At 34.7% G+C, this 15,319-nt stretch overlaps 1 protein-coding gene across 2 annotated transcripts in view; it reads right to left on the bottom strand.

Moving 5' to 3' along the window:
• Positions 1–15,319, bottom strand: part of THSD7B (thrombospondin type 1 domain containing 7B) — a 742,175-nt gene that overhangs the window by 457,195 nt on the left and 269,661 nt on the right. For both annotated transcript variants that reach the window (XM_039874567.1, XM_039874568.1), the window contains exon 4: positions 5,567–5,815. In XM_039874567.1, coding sequence (XP_039730501.1) covers positions 5,567–5,815 — 249 coding nt within the window. The remainder of the gene's footprint in view (positions 1–5,566; positions 5,816–15,319) is intronic.

The raw sequence follows: 15,319 nt of genomic DNA, 5'->3' as shown, positions 1-15,319 counted from the left end.
ACAACAGAAATTTCTTATCCAGAAAACCAGATACATCTTTAGCGGAAACAAGGCAGCCAAAGGGGATCACATCACCTCAAGTTCTGTGTGCCTGTCCCTTCTCTGCATAGATGACTTTATTTAATCTCTCTGATGATGCCAATTTCAGCTGTTTGTTGTTGTTTTTTTTTTAATAAGAAATGACTGTGAATCCTACGCACACATATAAATAAGTATAAACATGGACTAAAGTATCTTGTGCATAGTCTTGTTCTGGAACTGATCTACATTTGAGCATGCATGCATGCATCTATCTATCCATCCATCCATCCATCCATCCATCCATCCATCCATCCATCCACTCACCCACTCATCCACTGTTTGATCATTTACTATAAGCCAGGTACTTTTATAGGTGTTATCCATTCTAAGATAAAGGAAAAATATAAACAAACAAAAAAGTCATATCTGTATATATGGGATGATGTGTGAGAGCATTATTAACTACTAAACACCCTTAGAGGACATGGTTACCATGATCTGGATGCTCTAATTTTTATAGAGTATATTACACCAGATTCTTGAGATGAATAAACTAAGTGAATACAAATGGAAAGTTAACAGTTTCATGAATTCTCCAGCAATTAGCATAGTTTCAGAGCAAAACGGGTGTTGAACAAACATCTCTTTAGGACATATCAACCCTAGCACTCACTCTGTCCCAGTAGGCAAAGGAAGCCAAAGACTAAACCAAGATTTACTCACCATTATTTTACCTGGTTCTTTCTTTGGCTTTGATATTTATCTAAAAAGATCCATCAACTAACTCCCAGAGTTTTCTCAAGAAAAAATAATTTTATCTAGAACATCTAAAATTGGGTTCAGTGCTTTAAAGAGATGCTAAGGAGAAGTAGGCTGGTCACAGGGTCACAGGGAGTTGTTTTATAAGGAAATCAAAGTGGGCTGCAGGACAACTACGTGGAACTCCCTGTATGAGTCTGCACAGGTAAATTTTTTGTGAAGAACCTCTAGACTACCTGTAATAAATTTACACATACCGGAGACAAGGAAAGATGGATAATCAGGGCCCATCTATTCAGTGCCAGACCCATGTACTGAAAGTACGTTTCACAAATTGGCTTTTCTGTGTAATGATACCACACAGTCTATATAATGCCATCAGTCATGCAGCTTCCGCCTTGAGAACTTCTTAAGCATTTTACTCTACATTGGTCACTGTCACCTTTTAATAATGTCTTATAGTTAATTTTAAACCCTAAATGATGATTTAAGAGGTAAAATAGCCATTTTTTCATGAAAGCTGTTGCCTCCTGATGAGGTAGCAGAAGTTGCTGGTAGGTCGTCTGAGGTGTCACTTCCAAGAAAGATGCCCACAGTTTATGGTTTTCAACATTCTTCTGTGTTACAGTGTCTTCAGCCAGAATGGGCTCTCTACTTAAGCACGAAGGATCTGGAGTCATAGCTGTTCCAGCATCGAGTCTCGGTTCTCTGACATTAGGCATTTAAAATATTATAGTCCCTGTACCCTCTGTCTTTCTTTCTGCTATCCAATAAATAGGGCCACCTTATCACTTATGGTTTTATAATGCTTTCCATCTTCCTTTTAGGTGAGATGCAGGATCTGCTATTTTAGGTGTTAATTAGGACATAAGAAAGGATCCAAGTACCAAAGTATCTTATTTTTCAAAAAGTTTTGAGGCAAAGAATAACCTCATGCCCAAGGTTATAAAGCCTAATGATAGGAGATAAACACACCAAGGGAAAAGGTGGCAAGCGACAAGCAGATTTATCTCCTCTCTCATTTCTATCCCATCCCATGATATATAATATGGGTGATCAGCGTTATGCGAGGGGCACACTATTACGAGTAGACTGCAATGCTGAAAGAAGGGATTTCTTGGCTATATCTGTCTTAGTCAAAATAGCATACACTTGACACGAGCTTATGGCTGTACAGAAAGCTAATTCCCTGATCGTGCTAAACTTTCCAAAGTTAGAGAAATGCAGACCAGTCTCTATCTCCTTTCAAGTTAACTTAACTTAGTTGCCCCAAAGCATTTTCTAAAATGTTCTGGGCCCAGGGAATGCTTATGGAATGGCCTCCTCTGGGCCACAATTCCTTTCACAGAATCATGTCTTATGGACTGACATTCATAGTGTATAGAGCTAACATCCTGGTCTGTGGGCCGGCTGGTGAAAAGAGTAGAACCAAAGCTATGCAACTGAAGAACTTCTTGAACAATATTAATATACAGGAACTAGAATCCTTTCCAGCTCTACCCTCTTCTTGGAATGTTTTTCCTCTATTTACCCGAATGGCCAATTTCCTCACTTCCTTCAAACTCTTCCCCTACAAATCCTGCCTGTTCAAATAAAGCTTCTCTAATGACCCTGTTTAATTCTGTACCCTGAGCTACACTCCCTATCCCAGTATCCCAGAAGCCTCCATCTTTACCAAGTTTAAACATTTTACTTTTTCCACAGCTCATACAAAATATATAATTAATTTTATTTATTATAATTATTTGGTATATCTTCATTGAAATTTAAGGCCCATGAAGAGAAGAAAACTTTATTCTTTGAGGTATCCCAAACATTTAACACAGTGCTTGGCACATAACAAGAGTTCAGTGTATATTTACTGAATGAATGAATGTGTCTCCTATAGCAAAGATGGAAAGATGGGTAAAAGCCAAACCACATTCAAAGAGAATTTTTTAAAAAACACTGTAAAAAGTCACAGAAATGTACATTTTCCTGTTGCGGAGAGATATGGTGAATAAAACTGCTTGATGCATATGAATTTCTCGTGGATTCTAGGAAAAGAGAAATGAGCATTTTGTCCCCTAATAGATATTTTGTTTCCATTTTCTTTGTTCACAATGAATTTTAATCATTGATGTCAAACTAGAACAAAAGTTAATACACAGCTTTTATGCTTTCCTGTGGTAGAGGTTACAGTTCAGATTTAAGACAAATAAGAATGCCAGCCAATATTAATTTTATTGTTATTTATGCATTCTCCTTTCCACAACCAAGTGGAATCATTAATTAACGCATCATTCTCCTTAGCAAACACTGGTTGGTGTTCAGTGAATCTTCCAAGATTCTTATTTCCTGCAGATTCACCGTTTGAAAAGTTTAAAAAAAAAAAAAAAGTCAAGCTCAGTAACGTCATCAAACAGCAGAACTAGAGGGCCAGGTTCATCTCTAATAAAATGTTTCAGCCTCTATTTTCAGATGTTAAGGTTCAATCAAAATGAAGATCAATACAGAAATTCATCTTCAGTACACTGTGAATAATTGCTATTCCACATAATTTTGTTGGAAAAAAAATTCTACATGTGAATAAATGTATACATGTGTATATATACATCCTTATCTTGGTATGTGTCTTCACTGTGACTATCATGAGAGTCAGTGTGATTTAATAAAAAGAATATCACCTTTGGAGCCAAGCAGAACTCAATCTGAATCTGAACACATGAATGTATATACCCTTTACTGTCAAAAGTGTCACTTTAGATGATAAACTCTATATTATTCTCAATAATCTTTATAAAATCTCTGATATAGTTATTGGCCATCCATATGTCCTCAATAAAAGGTTGTCATTATTTAACAAATATAGATGCAATTCAACTTTCTCAGTCTCATCAAGGCACATGCTGACTTCCAAGAGAATTGTCATAATTACTAAAAAGGAGAAGAAAAAGGTGGAGGGATGACTATAAATCAACAAACTGTTCAAAATATCTGAAAAAGTCACTAGTCATTCCATAGAAAGAATAAAAAAATAAATAAATAAAAGACACCAATGTCAAGGTCATTATTAAACCCAAATTCTATTCCTGGCAGCTTACCATTGAAAACCTTTCTGAATTTTGCCTCCATAGGGAAAAAAGATTTCCAAATTACCCAGAATTAGTAAATATGTAGCCCATTAAATTATTACAGTACCCCTTACAAGGACAGGAGAGATTCACTTTCTGCAGGAAATGAGCACACCTGCAAATGCAACTATACAGGTTACTATTCTTGTAGTGCCTCCTACGTGTTGAGCACTGGTAGACATTTTACATACCCGATCTATAGCTTTTCAACCTTCAACACAGGCAGTGCAATTAGACATATTTTATTGAAGAGGGGAATGTCTTAGAAAAATTGTATAGCTTGTCCAAGGAAACACAGCTAATAAGAGACGGCGATGCAATTTTAATCCAAGTCTATCCAAGTTCAAAAGGTACAAAGATCCCGGGTTTGATACCATTTCCAATTCCATGCTCTCCCCTAAAATCAGTGTTTCAAAAGGTTGAACTCAACATAACAAGAGAAAACTCTGTATGACAATATCTTAATCTCTAAAGGATCATGAACTACACCTACCTTCTCCACTTTTGAGATAAGGAATAATATGAATCACCTTAGTAAAAAAATGAGCCATATGTTTGTTAAGAAGTATGTTGAATCTATACTGATATCAAGGGTGAGAAAAAGGAAGTGAGTGGCTAAAAATCTGACAAGAGAAACTTGCCCTTTATCCACCCCACAGCACCCCAATATGCACATCATTATAGGTTTAAAAAATAGCCAGGTCCATCAAGAATGCCTGTTGCGTTTCTAACCCACTACCATTCCCACATCTCCAGATCACTTATTTCTATAAGAAGCTTTTTTTTTTTTGCTTCATTTCATTTTTTTGCTGGGGAAATGATTCTCAAATCTTAGAAACTATAAGAAATTATAGAAAAAGTCTAGCTGAAATAGCTACAGATTCAACAGATATAGTTCAGGGCAGCTGTCCAGCAGGAATTCCAACAAATTCATCCCCAACAGACTTCTAAACAACCAGCCTCAAATGGCTTCTGTCATTAACAGACTGGACCCAGTGTGAGCCAACAACACAAAGGAAAATATACTGAAAGCTGTGACCAAGGGCTATACAGCCAGAAAAAAATATATAACCAATATCAAGATGTTAAAATGTAGCTACTAATCTATGGTAACCCTTTGTCCAACATTCTCTGGCTTCCAGGGAGCTCTGAAACAGAAATGCCACAGGGTGGCAATTAGTATGGAGACAGAACAGCATTAGAAATGGGGTGCCGCCATTCTTAGCTATGTAGCCTCAGGGATTACTTAACCTCTCCGAGCAGCAATGTCCTCACTTGCAAAATAAGAATGCTATAAATGGTCTCTCAGGTTGTTAAAAGCATTAGGTATATAGCATGTCAGGTAATGATAACTAATGGTTACTGAGCATTTATTATGTGCCAGGTATGAAGAAGTAAGTACTGCTGGTAGATGCATAAACCGACACTAGAATTAAGTTACTTGTTGCCAAAATCCACATGATTAGAAACCCAGAGAAATAAGATTAGAGCCCAGAGAATCAATACCAAAGCCTATACTCTTAACCCACTGTGCTATACTGCCCAGTGTGGAACTCCACACTGAGTAAAGACTCAACAAATACGAGCCACGGCTACTGTTGTTAACATCCCTATATCACATCAAACAAGGTTACATGTCACACCAAACACTCATGCCACAGAACGCACAGTACCTGGGACATGGCTGCACCGGTTCTCCTTCGACAATGCAGGCCTCTTTCTCCAGGAGTTCAGGGCACTCTTTTCCACCTCCAATAGTAACATGCTTCACATTCCGGCTCCTGCTCCTAAATCCTGGTGACAGACTCCCTGAACGACACGTCTTGGAGCAGGGACTCCAGGAGGACCACTCAGTGGTCTCGCAGTCTTTCGGCATGATGCAGGACTGCACGGTCAAAGGGAAGGAGTCTTGCATGCAAAGGCTAAAGGAACACAAACAGAAACCAGTAGGCCATGGATTAAATGGATGCAACCAACATTGTAAAGTGCCTACAATTAAAACAACAACAACAAAAAAATCAAATGTAGTTTAAGCATCCAACTTTGAAGATTTAAAAAAAATGTTGGAGGTGTCATGATAAAATATGGGAGGATAGGCATTTTAAAAATATACATTCTACTTATCTGCAACTGTGATCCTGTTTCACTTTAGCAAGACACATATGGAAGGTGAGCATACCTTATACTTATAATGGAGGTTCTTCTAGTGTGCTTCACCTACAATACAGCCTACGGTTACCATTTATTGACTGGTCTCTCAGTATCACCTCTTGTGCTGCACTTCATAGGTACTTTCTCACCACGATCTCATGAGTTTTTACATATTATTACCTCCATTTATAGATGAGAAAACCTTGGTTCAGTAAGACTAAATCATTTGTCTAAGGTCCAATGAAGGTAAATATAAGCCCTAGAGCATTCATCTATCCATTCTTTTAAATCCTGGGTTATGAAAAAAATAAACAAATGTGATGATATGTTTCCCCACACCATTAGGCTCTAAGCATCAATTTCCTCATCTGCAAAATTTGGGTACTATTGAATACTAATAAGGAAACAGATAAAGAAATAAAAAGATAAAATTATGTGATAATGTGATGAAGGCAACATAAAAGTGTTTATGATGAGGACAAATACCGATGAAGCAGCGATAGACCACCTGGGAAGGCAGGGGTGGAGGTGGGGGTTCTAAGAGAAAAGGACACCTGATCTGGGAATTAGCAATATGGTAGAGCTGAACATACTGTTTCACAAGAACCAATGGTTAAATTTTCAGGAATTTTGCCAGCCAGTTGCTTTAATGTTAAGTCACTGAAAATTGGCCATGGTGGGAATATTTATACTATAGACATTAGCAAATGCTACAAATCAAGGCCCTGACCCCTGACCATCAGGACTGGTATTTAAATCTTTACAAGTACACCAGTGGGAAAAAGTAAAAGCCAATTTGTCAATTGTCATAAATTTTTCAACTTTAAAAGCATAAAGTTCAAAAGGGAAAGTGGATAGATTTTAGGTTATCTATCAAAAGCAGCTGCTTTTCAAAACCAGCTCTGGAAAGGCTTCATATTGAGGGCTGAGGAATTTGGATATAATTGAGCATTAAATAATTTCAAGTGGAGGAAATTCAGTTAGACTCACAGAGGAAGACAATTCAAATAATTGGCTTTCTTTCTTTTCTTTTTTTTTTTTTTTTTTTTTTTTTTTTTTTTTACCTTCTTGGTTTTAGCCTTTCCTGTATTCAATCAAAGGTATTTATTAACTTTGGAAGAAGAAAAGGATAATTTTGACAGCAATGTAAATCGAAGAAAGAGTTAATGTTCAAATATTAACTTCTAAAAATTGGGCCTATGAAATCTTGTGGAATAATGGGCTATAGATAAGATTTAGTTATGGTTACTCTACATGTGTCTAGAAAGAGATAAGCAGCAAAACGTTTCCGAGTTCCTGATTTGGGAAAATATGTATATAAGTGAGCCACCAATAGAGAAATGGATTATAGGAGATGATGTGCAGTGAAAATAAAACATGCTCATACTTGGCCATATTGATGAGTAAATTACAATGAGATTTCCATATTGCTATCTTTCACGAGACCATGGAGAGTCAGTATGGCTTTCAAAACTCACAATGATATGATTCCTTTGGCCCAATATTTTATTTTTTAAGTCTATTCAGATCATATTATTCCCTTCAAAATGAAAAAGGCAATGCATACTTCATTACCATTATTCACTTCACTGTGACATTCTGGGAGCCTGTGATCAAGACACACTAGGAAGAACTTCTCTTGAAAATGCCCCACCCAGTGCAGAATGTGCTATCACTGTGCAATGTGGAGGTACAAGGAGAGGGACATCTCTTTCTGTTTTATGACACAACAAGGAGTTTCTAGGTTTTGACTTTCAAAAATTTGTTATTGGCTGAGTTGTGCTCTCCCCTCCGCCCAATTCATATGTTGAAGTCCTACCCGCCAGTACCTCATTTGTCTATATTTGAAGACAGTCTTTAAAAAGATAGTTAAGTTAAAATGAGGTCACTAGGGTAGGTCTCAATCCCGTACGACTGGTATCCTTATGAAAAGAAGTTAGGGCAAACACAGAGTAAAGACCACAAGTCAAGGAAAGAGGCCCACAAGAAACCAACCCTCTCAACACTATCTTGGACTTCCAGCCTCCGGAACTGTGAGAAAAGTAATTCCTGTTATTTAAGCACTCAATCTGTGGTACTTTGTTAAGGCAGCCTAGCACACTAATACAGAAATTTAATAGTTTTTCAATTTATGTATGTTTTTAGAAAGAGTTTCAATTTCTAAAATAAATTTTCTTCTTCCTTTCTTAAAGAAGGTCCCACATTACGCAGTTTTCTGTCTACAGTTGAAATGGTTGTTTGTTTCTTCCTACTTACCAGCTTTCATTCTCTGTTGCTCATCTTCTTCTCTGAAACGGATTTCCCTATTAGACTAATAGAATGGAAAAAAAAGACTCCTACAAATACAAGCACTTCCATGGAGGTGCAGGAATTAATCAAGTGTTTTGTGTTTTTGAAAGGGGCTCCTAATTCTTGGACTTAGAAAGGGCATAGGTTCCGTTGGTCACATATTTACTTATTTCTAATGTTATTTTCACCAACCTTCCTCCTTGATTAAAAGTAATAATAATTATAAATGATAGGGCCCTGGTCTAATCTGATCAGTGAGATTTCATTTTACCAGAATACTGGGATATTAAATGGTGAATTTTGCATCATAATACGTTAGCATGACCTTAGTCTCTTGGTTGCTTAGTTTCATTTCTGCAGGGAAAAGGAATAATAAAATGTAATCGACTCAACCCTCAGAGGTGTGGTGACTTTTACTGTAAGTAGAATCGCCTTGTAAACTAAAGCCCATAACAAAGATTCTTGTCTATACCCAGAAATGGGAATCGATTTTTTTGGAGAAGGTGGTGTGACTTTTTAATAAAACAGACAAATACTGTTGATTCCTCTTTTTAAAAAAGAGATGCTATGGTAATTATACCTCCTTGACATTTATAGAGTACATTGTCATTTATAAATTATTTCACAAGTATTCAACTATAAAGGAAATCTTTAAAACTAAAAATTACTCTAGTAATTCTTACTTCCTCTGGAAATGTAAAAAAACCTCCTTACTTATAAAGTAAGGACAGAAACTCTTATAAAAATCACCCAGAAAGTACCCTCACTTTATTAACACTTTAATTATCATTACACAATATTAAGTATGTAAAATATTCAGAAGAGTAATATAATAAATTCTCCCATTCTTTATTAGCAAAAACAAACATTTGCTTCAGATAAAAAAATTACAAATTTAAGTGAAATCCCCTGTGTTTTGCAATCCCAGTTCCATCTTTCTTAGAATAGCCACATGTCCTTAAATTGATTTGTACTACTCTCTACCATGTTTTGATATTTTGACTAAACATGTATATGTCCATAAATAGCAATGCAGCAGCCATTGTCTTGCATGTTTTTAAAACCTTTGCATAAATGTTGTTTTATTATACATATTACTCTGGAAATTGTTTTCCTCATTAAATATTATACTTTTTAGATCTATCCATGTTGATAAAAGATAATGGGCATTCATTTTTATTAGTGACTAATATTCCAATGTATATTTATCTATTCTCCCATTTGTACACTATTTGGTTAAGTTTAATTTCTTGGAATTACACAGGATTATGTATTGAAACTCCTTTTTACATATGTCTATTTGTTACACATGTGTGAGAGATTTTCTCCAGTACTTTTACCTGGAATTGAGCCATAAATATTCATGTAATCAAATATACTAGATATTGTGAAATTTCTCCTTTCTTATATGTTCAAAACTCTTGGTATTATAATGCTTAGTTGTTTCTACTTGAGGAAGTAGATTCGGTTTTTCAAATTACCACTGAGCTTTATTTCCTTCTTACATCTTTAGTAACTACTCTAATTTCCTATCCTATGAACCGACCCTTCCTACTGCTTGTCCATTATGCTTGTCTGACTAATAGCCTCCAAAGATGTTCACACCCTAATTCTTGAAAGCTGTATCTATGTTACCTTACATGCCAAAAGAGATTTGCAGATGTGACTGACTGTTCAGGATTTTAAAAGGTGGAGATTATCCTGGATTAGGCAAGTAAACCCAAAGTAATTATAAGAATCCCTATAGGAGAGAAGCGAAAGGGTCAGAGACAGAGAAGGACATGCAATAACCGAATCACAGATTGGAATAATATAAGGCCATGAGCCAAGAAATGTGGCAGCCTGTAGAAACTGGAAAATGCAAGGAACTTCTTGGGGGGTGGGGCGGTGCAGAAAAATGCCTCCATTTCAAGATTTCTTCATTTTTAGCCCTCTGACTTCCAGAACTGTAAAATAATATATTTGTGTTGTTTTAAGCCTCTTAGTTTGTTGTGATGCGTTACAAAAATCAATGGGAAACTAATGTATTCAATTTTTTTATTGTGCTGCCTTTTCTTCTTCTTGAATTTAAAAAGTACCCTCACACACATATATAGATGAGATGATAAATAGATTCTATATAGTAACCAATTGCTTGTTTTATATGCTACAAATATCTTTTGTATAATTTTATTTTTAATTTTGTTTACAGGGTCTTTCTGTGGTACACATTTTTTCTTTATTTTATTGTTCAGTCTTTCCCTTTATATTCTGTGCTTTTTATGCCACATTTAAGATTTTTTCCCTATCCCAATGCCATAAAGTTATACTCATATTTTTCTTCCAGAAAACTTCTATATTTTCTAATTTCATATTTAGGGCATCAATTAATTTGAGACATATTTTCACATATGGTGTTTTATAAGACCTCCTATTTGGGGACCACCAACATTGTATACATTTGTCCTCTTTATTATTTATTATTATTTATTAATAAATCTTCCTAGGTGGTCTCCTACCCAAGTACTAACCAGGCCCGACCGACCCTGCTTAGCTTCCAAGATCAGACATCTGCTTGTTCAAGGTGGCATGGCCATAGACCATGGACTGTAGCTCCACTCGGGCACGAACCCAGGACCTTCTGTGTGTAAAGCAGACATGCTAACCCACTACATTATGGAACCACATCCACATTTGTTCTTGTTTAACCTACATAATTCTGATTTTTTTCTTTACATTCAGTGCTTTTTCTTTCAAAAAATTTTCCTCAAAATTATCTTTGAACTTTTTATTAATTTGAACACTTTGCAACCAAATTTTTAATGTCTAAGATTTCTTTATTTCCTATGTATTCATTTTTAATAATATCCTGCTTTTATTCCATAAATGAAACATTTCACTTTATGTCTTTGACAATATTAATAACTTTTTTTTTTTAATTTAGTGATCTTTTGTTCTTAGGGATTAGAATGAGGTACCATGAGCACAGATTAGAAGCTCTTTGATTATAGGCGGGGCTCATCAAATAGTAAACATTACTGTTGATTGATTATACAGGCTTCAGACCATTTTGTCTGAGACCCTCAAATGTTGGTCTCTATTCGTCTTTACTCTTTAGCTCACTTTTTTTTTTTCCAGGATAGGAAACCTCTTATCTTTTGTGTCACATATATACACCTGGCTATTAGCTGAATGAAAGCTTATTGAAGAAAGAGAACTGTCAGGGCACTCTCATAAACTATGTATGGATTTTTATTTAACATGTATTTTCACAGAATGATGTTTCGCATTTTACACTATGTTCTGTAGGTAAGAGAATAATTTTTAGGCACATTGAACTTATTTGTCCTCAGAGTTATTTACTGCCTATAATTCTTAAACCTTCCAAGAATCTTGTATTAGTCAGAATAAAATAGGCTATATACTATGGTAACACATAAACCCTGAAGTCTCAATTGTTTAACAAAGTAAGTGTTCATTTTCCTTTTGCATACATTTTGATGCAGGTTATTCAGCTCTCCTGGAAGGCACTCTTCTACCTAAAGACTTAAGAATACAGTTTGTATCCGTCTTATAGATTCACCATCTAGAATACATTGTTTCCAAGTACACCTTTAGAAAAGAAAGGTAAAGTAGGAAGGAGGATGGCCCAAAGTGATTTATGACTTTAGCCTAGAAATGACTTACATTACAACTGCCCCCATTTCATTGGTCAGATCTCAGTCAAATGCCTCCAATATAACCACAAAGAAGACAGTGAAATATATTTTCCACGTGCTATGGAAGAGGCAAAAATTGATAAACCATGGCTCGTGTCTGCTACAGCTGTGCCCTGTAAACTGATTTGCTTCTTGTAGATCTTCCAACTGAAGGAGAGCTTTCAGCTTTTCCCACCTCTGCTAAATAAATTACCACTCTTCCATCTGTTTACCAGCTCTCAAAATCTGTTGACATTTCTTTTTAGTTGTTATATCCTTTCCTGTTATATCTGTCCTTGAGAGTTTATCCCTTTTTTATTTCTTTACTGTTGTTTAAGTGGGGTTTCAGAATACAGCAGTAATAAATGGTTATGTTCATTTTGCCCTATTTAACCAGAAACCTGAAAAGTTATTTAACAAAAAAAAATCTTTGCTAAAGTAATATTGCAATCTATAAATTATCAAATCCCTAAAGAGCTAACTCTACCCTACACTTGGAAAAAATACTAGCTAAAAGTAATTTAAAACATATGAGTAAAGTACTGAATTGTGAAAGTATTTTCATTTCTATTCATCTTATTTTAAATTATGGAATATTTGTTTATAGAATTTAATACGTTCAGCACATGCTTTACAGTTAAAAAGCTATTTTATAGACGTGAAAGTGCAAGTAACTAAGAAAATACTATAGACAGCTTAAGAAAACAGTGGGCCATCTGAAAGCACAGTTTTTTCAATTATTAACAAAAACACTGAAATCCATATGGTAGCAATTTACACAAAATATAGCATAATAACAAGAGAAGAGTTGTTTCTGGAGCTTACAAGTTGTAAGTAATAACCTGAAAAGGGAAAAAAGTTATACACCATGATTTAAGTGAAATACATGGCTGCTTTAGAAACCAGACTAAAAAGTGAGCTGCCTGCTATAATATAAGATTCAGCAAGTAAAGACATTTGAATAAGCAGGTTTTTTTTTTATGTCTGAAAGACAATTTTGAAAATGCAAGAAATAATTTAAAATTACTAAGAGAACATATTAAGAATTACTAAGAATTTTAGATGGAAGATTATCAGTTTCCTTTTCTATAACCTTCTTGATTGGCCAAATTAATTTGAGGCAATTTATGTCTTGCTTGACAAAAACAATGTTTATGTTAGGTTAGATTGAGATTTTTAATGTCTTTCTTTCTAATTCTCAATAATATAAAACTGAGCTATTAAGTTATCTCTTAATTTCTTTTGATTTATACTATTTTAAACATTTTACTTAATAAACCTAAAATCACGCACTAAAGCAAAAACAGCAATGTGAAATTATATTTTAAATATGCTGTTCAGTTGCTTCTGTAGAATAAAGATTTTATTCTATAGATGTAAGATAAGCACACAGATATACCGAGATAGTAAATCCTTGGGAACAAATATCCTTGAGAGTGATATTATGTCAGAATGAAATGTTTTTAATATTGTGATCATTTCCTGTTACTAGAAAACATTATTCAACAGAGATTTAAAATGCATTGCAATTCTCACAATAAAATGAACTTAATCTTCTCAAAATTTCTTAGAGTACTAAGAATACTGTGTAGCTACATATTATGAATGGTTAGAGATGAAAGCAATATTAACAACCATCTGAAGGTCTTAGCCACTACCCTCATTTTACAGAGAAGTAAACCGATACCAAAAAAAGTTATGTGATTTTCTAATGGCCACAAAGACAAAACATAGAATGGCCAAGACTAAAATTAAATTTCTCTGTCTTTTAGGCCAAAATTCTGTTGACAATTAACCAATATGAGAAATCTTCTTATTACAGCTCAAATTTATAAGACCTGAAAGTTACATTGAGAAGGAAAAGGTTATCTTGACTTTCAGGTTTGGAAAACAATGGCAGTTGCTTGACTCGGAATTTCTCCTACCACTGCTACCTCCCAAAAATATCAACAAGATGAGCAAATAAAACCATACATTACCCTTCTATTCACCACTACTGGAGACAGAGAACATAAACGCACACGCACACCTTCAATTCATATGTAAGCAGAAAAAAATTCTAAAAGATTACCCATTGACCACCTACAGATGCAACTTAATGTGTGTGGAAAGTAGAGAAGGGACATCCTAAGTTTTTCCATAAAAAAGACTACAGAGAAGTAAAAGACTGAGATGAAACACAGTCAAATAATTTCCAGAGAAAAAAGTTCACCAATAACTTCAAAATATATAATGCAGGTCAGAATTTGGTAGTTCATAGCACAGACACAGAGAAGGGCCTTGAAAGTATGCAGGACTGGAAGTAGCAATCTTGATGATGCATTCCTTTGAAGGATAACCACATATAGAGAGAATGGCTGACAGTCCTTAGAAATGTGATAACAAAGGAAAAGAAGAAAATAGTGGGGAGAAATAAAGGATTCTGCAGAAACAAAAGTGAAACAAGACACACCAGTCTCTCCCCACCACCATTACAAGCAACAACATTCACAAATGAAATCTCACAAAAGAGGGCAGACCTGCCAGAAGAGGTTATTTTTGAAACAGGAACTGTTCAAGAAATGAATAGGACCAGAAATAGAGACTCCATTGATTCAAAACTACAGTGAAAAATCAGAAAATGTAAAAGATTTTCTGCTGGTAAGAAATCTCCAAATAACGAACAACAAAGCAAAAAATACTATAATACAACACATGAAACTGTAAAAAAATCCTCACATAAACATTTGGAGATATATTTTTAAAATCTACCTTGAATCAGAAATATAAAAACTAAGACCACAATGAAAAAATAAAAATCAAGAGGAAGTAAAATGAGAATTGAATGAACTCAGGAAGAAAATAGAAGAAAAAAAGTCATTTAAAAAATGAATACTGAATTATAAGATGCCCCCAAAAAGAACAAATTCAAATAAAAATAATATAGAGCATTGAAGAAAAGCAGGAAAAAAAAAGAATAAGGTGAGATAAAGAAAAAATGGGTCAGAGAAAGTAGATGAAATGGAAAATGGGCAGGGAGGTCCAACATATGTGTATTAGATGTCCTAAGGAGAAAAAAAAATCAATACACTGTAACAAAATAATGTTTTCAATGTAATCCTCAAAAAACTTTCCAAAAATAAAAGAACTGAATAAATACATTGAAAGGACCCACCAAGTACCACAGAAATCTGACCCAGAATAATCAACACAAGACACATACTAACAAAACTATTAGACTTTAAAGATTTAAAAAAAAAAAAAATCAGGTTTTCAGACAAAAAGAGGAAAACATTTCCAAAGACCAAAAAATTAACTGGCAACAGACTT

The sequence above is a fragment of the Pteropus medius genome, unplaced genomic scaffold (genome assembly GCF_902729225.1).
Source record: "Pteropus medius unplaced genomic scaffold, Ma_sr-lr_union100, whole genome shotgun sequence".
Classification (NCBI taxonomy): domain Eukaryota; kingdom Metazoa; phylum Chordata; class Mammalia; order Chiroptera; family Pteropodidae; genus Pteropus; species Pteropus medius.
This window is presented reverse-complemented; position numbering and strand designations above follow the sequence as displayed.